Below are 6,616 nucleotides of genomic sequence, written 5' to 3'. Positions count from 1 at the left end.
CTTAATTGATAACTATATCATTTATTTCATTATCAGACTTTTATTTTGTATTTGTCCTAATTAAAATATATATTTTCTATTATTTAATATTGTAAATATCATGAAAAAAAAACATAGTAACCAACATATAAATTGTCATAAAATGTTGATTATCTTGGACAGCTATAATGTTTATATGAAACATTATCAATAATTAAATTCAAAATTAATAACATATTAAATAAAATCAATAAAATCTCAACACTAATTAAATAGTTTAACTTTAATATTATTTAAAAAATAATAAATAAAAATTTAGTAAATAACTTCAGATCTTTAAATATAGAAAAAATAAAACACAAATAAAATATATAATAATAATTTTAATATATATTATTTTAATTATTTAAAAAAGATATATTTTAAAATTTGCTTTAGACCTAAAAATCATTGGGACCAACCTTAAGGTGCACAATCCATATGTGGCATTTTCTCTTTAGACAAACGGTATTCTTCACAAAAATATTATGGAGGCTGAAAACATAATATCATATATTTTTCACAATCTTGAGATTTTACAAAATCTCCAAAATCATTATTTTTAAAAATACAACAAATACTATGGAAAAGATATAATAAATCAATATTGAGAGAAGATATTTGTTTTGTTAAAAACTAAAAATTGGTTAGTGAGAATAGATACTTTATCATTTTGATGTACTTAACATTTTTTTTTAAATGTGTATTAATAACGATTATTGACAAGCTCTTGCACAACTTTCCAAATTTCTTGAAGGGGATTCATTAGAATCTCTCCATTGCAAGTAGGGATGAGAATAAGTTAAACTAGGTTGGATTTAAAGTTAAATGAGTATGATTTACTATATAAAACTAGAGTCTGAGTTTAGTCTATGATCTAACATAAGTCAAATTTTTAGTCTTAACCTGACTTTTTTAGAAGTTTGACCTAGTCCAATAGTTTATTTAGTAGCCTATTTAACCTTAAAACTTTCAAATAATACTAAAAATTTAAATTTAACGGGCCAATAGGCTAATGAGCTAGTAGCTAATGAGCTAACAAACCAATACTGTATTTAGCTAAAAATATATATAAATAGCTTCACAGATATTATATTTTAACATGACCATATTCAATAACTCTAAAAAAATTTTATATCTCAAATAATTCAAAAGGTAACATGTCTGTATTATACAATCTCAAATACCAAACTAACAATTATGATATTTATTATGAAAAGAAAAGTAAAAGTGAGAGTAGAACGTAGAACCCGACAAACAATTGTCAAAGACAACTTTTGTTTTTAGTTTATACAGTCATGACATAAAAAAATTATATTAGGGTTAAGAAGTTGAAAAATATTTGAAGACTAGAATAGAAATTAGAAAAGAATGAATTCTAATAATGGATTGAGACATTTTAAAATTTAGACAAAGTTTTAATTTATATTTTTTTTTATGATAAATTTTAATTTTGGTACTCTAATAATATAATTATAATTATTATAGATTAAATACTAAATTATGTTTTATATATATATATATATATATATATATTAATATGTATAAAATTTTAATAGATAATTTTTTATGGTAAATTTTAATTGATACTCTAATAGTATAATTGTAATTATTATATTATTAAAGTATAAGTATTAAATTGTTTTATACATTACATATTATATATATATATAATTTTTTTAATAATTATATTTATATTAAATTATTACAAATAAAATTAAATATAAATTATAAAATAATATAATTATTTAATTAGGTCGACCCAATAGGCTTAAAAGATTTTCTTTTAAAACTTAAGACTGAACTTTTTAATAAACGAGCTGAGCCAATTTAAGTCATAAATAAGCTATGTCATAGGACCCTAACGGACAGCCTGACCCATTTTTATCTCTAATTACAAGTGGCATCAACAATAATTCTTTGCCTTTTTTTTAGTTTTTCTTCCTCTTGTGTAATAAAAAAAGACTTTTAATATTTAATTAAATTAATTATTTTCTATATTTATATTTAATTAAATTGGAAAGAATTTTTTTATTTTTCTTCTTTATTCAAACAAAATAAAAATTACTTTATTTTTGTTTATTCTTATGTTACACTCCCTTAATTCTTATTTACAACTAAACAATATGCAAAGTTATATCACACACTCTTTTAAATGTTTTTATAAATTATACTAATTTACAAATAAAATTGAAAGATAACGGATTAACAGAGAGGAACTGAATTTTTATTTTATTTTTAAAACAATTTAATTATATTTTTGGTCTTTTTAATTTTTTTATAAACAATATGTTAGTTTCCTTTTGTCTTAAAGTTTTAAATTCCTATTTTTAATCTAAATTATTTACAAATTAAATTGTTATTTACTCAAAATTAACCATTCAAAATTTCAAATTTTATTAAAATAAAAGATAACAGTTTCTCATCTTTAAATTCTAATCTCATAATAAAATTTTATTAAATTTTTACAAATTTTTTAATTTTTGAACTCATAAACTTATTTCATATTTTATTCCGTTACAAATGTCTAAAAAGTTGGATAAAATTTAAAAGTTTAAGGATTTTATCCAGAGATATTTATCAAATTAATTCAATTAATAAATTTCCTAATCTCACAGTATTATACATGTTAAAAAGTTGTATATAATAAATTTTCATTAAAAATTATATCATTTAATAGTATTAAAAATTAATCATTAAAAAAATCGTTCAATTAAATTTCTCAAAATATAAGATTTAGGGTATGTTTATTAGTGTTTTAAAAACAGTTTTCTATTTTTAAAAATAAAATCTGTTTTTTTAGAGTCTTAAATTCTAAATTTTATAGTCCAAATTAATTTTTAGATTTTTTTTTCTTAACTCATTTGAATTCTTCTTCAATTGAATTTGAAGTGGGTTGAATTTTTATTTTATGACATAAATAAAACGCAGATAATTTTTATTAAATTTATGAAATCTAAAGTCCAAATTGAAATGATTTGAAGTTAAACCCTAGATTGCAAACCTGATTTGACTTTTGACAACTTAGTTAAAAACAGTAATTGGATATATCATTTACTTTTTCTTTTCACTTTCAATATTATTAAAAATAAAGAAAAATTTCTTCATATTTTTTTTCACTTTCCTTTTTTATATTTTTTTCTCATTTAAATAATATAAAAGTTCACTCATCACATTTTCCTTTTAACCATTTTCTTTGCCCGTCACATTGCTGACCGAAACATATTTCTTTTGCTGCGTCGCCACTCAGTCTCTAGTTCTTTGTTGGAAAGCTTCAGCATTGGAGCACTGGCACAAGATAAACATGTTTCATTGGTAAAAGCTCTGCTCTTTCATATTCAGATTCTTATTAATTGTGGGTCTCTGTATCTTAACAAAGTCTCCTCTTTGATCCCATTTTCATTTTGGGTTTCATGTACAAGCCATTTTCCAAAACAGCATCTTCAACTACAATGTTTCATGACCCTTCTGTGCTTTACTGTTCCGAAAGATGAAGGTTTCCAAGTTGGGTTTTGATATGAAATTGTGAATAATTTGATTAGTGAATGAAAACTGATGTTTAGAGTTGGGATGGTTCATATTTGACGGAAGAAAAATAAAGGTGAGAAATTTCCAGGTTGTGAAGCTTGATTTGTGTTGTTTTGTGTTGAAGGGTATGTAATGGAAGAAGGGTTGTGCCAAAACTCTGTTCCTGCTTCAGGTTCTGTTGATAAATCTAGGATTGTAGAAGTTAAACCCCTACGTAGTTTGGCACCAGTTTTACCAAAATCTCTTGAATCTTCTCTATCTGGCAAGTACTCATCTGGGTTTCCTCCATTTGTTTTATTTGAGGAACCTAGGGAACCTACACCTCAACCATCACCTGTTCCCATACCGGCTCCAATAAGGTCTTATAGGAACCCACTAGATGAAGAAGAAACCCCTCAAGGAGCCAACGGAGATAAATCTTCATCCATGGGGGGTTTGAATGATAACTGTGTTGCTGATAGTGGAAAGAGTTTGAACACCGGCAAATTATCCCAAAAGAGGAGTAAGAAAACTCAGGCGTCGCATACTAATTCAGTTTCTTTTGTTGGTGGTATTAGCCTGGCCCAAAGAGATGATGGTGATCGCGAAGGGGTTAATCTTGTGCTCATGACGTTTGACTCTCTTCGTCGAAGGCTCTGCCAACTTGAAGATGCCAAGAAGTTGAACACCATGATGGCAATCAAGCGTGCAGATTTAAGAGCAAGCAATGCATTGACGGCCAAAGGGTTTCGAACTAATGCGAAGAAGAGAGTAGGAGCAGTGCCTGGGGTTGAGATCGGGGACATTTTCTTTTTGCGAATAGAAATGTGTCTTGTAGGCTTACATGGCCAGTCAATGGGTGGAATTGACTACATGACTATCAAAGATGAGCTGCAGGGGGAACCAGTGGCTGTAAGCATTGTTTCATCTGGAGTATATGATGATGATGCAGAGGATAGTGATGTTTTAATTTATAGTGGTCAGGGTGAGAACTTCAACAAGAAAGACAAGCATGTGACTGATCAGAAGCTTCAAAGGGGCAATCTTGCTTTAGACAAAAGTTCGCGACGACACAATGAAGTTAGAGTCATCCGAGGGTTGAGAGATGCTATGAACAGAAGTGCAAAAATCTATGTATATGATGGTCTTTATAAAATCCAAGATTCTTGGATAGAAAAAGTGAAATCTGGTGGTGGTGTATTTAAGTATAAGTTTGTTAGATTGCCTGGACAACCTAGTGCTTTTTCTGTTTGGAAATCGGTTCAGAAGTGGAAGACAGACTCCACTTCAAGGCCTGGCCTTATTCTTACAGACCTCTCTAAAGGAGCTGAGAGTTTTCCTGTATCACTTGTCAATGAAGTTGATAATGAGGATGGCCCTTCCTGTTTTACTTATTTCCAATCTCTTAAGCACCCAAAACCATTCAGTTCAATGCAGCCTTCATATGGATGCAACTGTAACAAGATGTGCGTTCCTGGTGATTTGAACTGTGTTTGCATTCAAAGAAATGAAGGTGACTTTCCATATACTGTAAATGGCGTTCTAGTGAGTCGAAAGCCATTGGTTCATGAGTGTGGCCCAATGTGTAAGTGTTTTCCTAACTGCAAGAATCGAGTATCCCAGACTGGTTTGAAGCACCAAATGGAAGTGTTCAAAACTAAAGATAGAGGGTGGGGACTTCGATCACTGGATCCTATACGTGCTGGTACTTTTATTTGTGAGTATGCAGGAGAAGTTATTGACAGAGACGAGGTAAATCAGAATAGGGGAGATAATGATGAGTATGTTTTTTATACAAGCCATATTTATGAACCATTCAAATGGAATTATGAACCTAGCTTATTGGAAGAAATAAGCTCAAATGTCTCTAGTGAGGATTATGCTATATCGTCTCCTCTAATTGTCAATGCCAAGAATGTTGGAAATGTGGCTAGATACATGAATCATAGTTGCTCACCAAATATTTTCTGGCAGCCAGTCTTATATGCAGAAAACAGTCAATCCTTTCTTCACGTTGCATTTTTTGCCCTTAGACACATTCCTCCAATGACAGAGCTAACATATGATTACGGATGTTCGGGTCATGCTGAGAGAAGCAGTGCACCCACAGGGAGAAAGAAATGCTTGTGTGGCTCATCAAATTGCCGTGGTTCTTTTGGTTGACATTTTCTTGCAGTTGCCTGTGCACAGGCTTGGTGCTGGCAAATGTTTTCACTACTAAAAGCAGTTTGAGGGGTCTATTGGATGTTCCCAAAATCCTTAGCTATTCAGATTTTTGTAAAACACATTCTAATTTGTTAATTAATTATTTCCATTTTTAAGTTACTTACTTGCTATGCATCTTTTATCAAATTTTAAAATAAATAAGGAATTGTATGGCTTCTTACAACAAAGGCATGTGATCTAGATTTGAAACTGGAAATGTTTAAGCCAGTTGTTCAGGCAGCTACTGCTTTGGATTTCTGATTGCTGAATGCTGTTTTACAGAAAAATTGCTCTGTTTGGGAAATGTAAAGTAGAGGAAACAAAAATTAGTAATGTGTGAGAATGAATGCATTAAGTTTCCTTTATTAATTTTATTTCTCCCTTTTTCTTATACCGATTCCTTGCACTATTTTCTATAGAGCATATTTGTTTTTATTTTTGAAAAGAGAAACTTCTTTTTAAGAATGGAAAGAAACATGCTCTTATTCTCGCACACTGAGCATTTTAATGACCTCAAATTTCTCCTTTTGTATTTGTTCATAGATGTTTTGCATGTGGACCTATTTTGTCATTGCATTATATAAAATAAAATTATTTTCATTTCGAGCCTTGGTTTTTAATCCCCTTCTCATTTTTCATGGATGGGGTTCGAGGCCTTGAGGGTTGCTCTCACAAGGATCAAACAAACCAAGACTTCTACAAGTTTCTGTGTTGGAATAATGGGAAATGAAATAAAGAATGCCTTGAATTACTTGGATTTTAGGTTCCGTTGAGCCTCAAATGATGGTTAATGATGTGCGTTCCTTTTCTATTGTTAAGGAGATGCAGGATATTTTGAAGTGCATTTACAACTAGCATAATGCCAAACGGTTTCAGTTTGATTTGA

At 29.4% G+C, this 6,616-nt stretch overlaps 1 protein-coding gene across 2 annotated transcripts; it reads left to right on the top strand.

The window, feature by feature from the left end:
• The first annotated feature begins 3,208 nt into the window (after positions 1 to 3,208).
• On the top strand, positions 3,209 to 6,082 carry LOC113864324 (histone-lysine N-methyltransferase, H3 lysine-9 specific SUVH1-like). Of its 2 annotated transcripts, none has more exons than XM_027497918.1 (2): positions 3,209 to 3,333; positions 3,441 to 6,082. In XM_027497918.1, exon 2 carries the CDS (start codon positions 3,679 to 3,681, stop codon positions 5,686 to 5,688), a length of 2,010 nt encoding a protein of 669 aa, XP_027353719.1. In that variant the 5' UTR covers positions 3,209 to 3,333; positions 3,441 to 3,678; the 3' UTR covers positions 5,689 to 6,082. The 2 variants fall into 2 exon arrangements, with proteins under 2 accessions (XP_027353719.1, XP_027353720.1); XM_027497919.1 differs by having other exon boundaries at positions 3,243 to 3,333; positions 3,561 to 6,082.
• The last annotated feature ends 534 nt before the right edge of the window (positions 6,083 to 6,616 follow it).

Source organism: Abrus precatorius, unplaced genomic scaffold, assembly GCF_003935025.1.
Source record: "Abrus precatorius isolate BTA unplaced genomic scaffold, Abrus_2018 Scaffold4, whole genome shotgun sequence".
Lineage (NCBI taxonomy): Eukaryota > Viridiplantae > Streptophyta > Magnoliopsida > Fabales > Fabaceae > Abrus > Abrus precatorius.
Note: the sequence above shows the minus strand (reverse complement) of the source record. Positions and strands in the feature narration are given on the sequence as shown.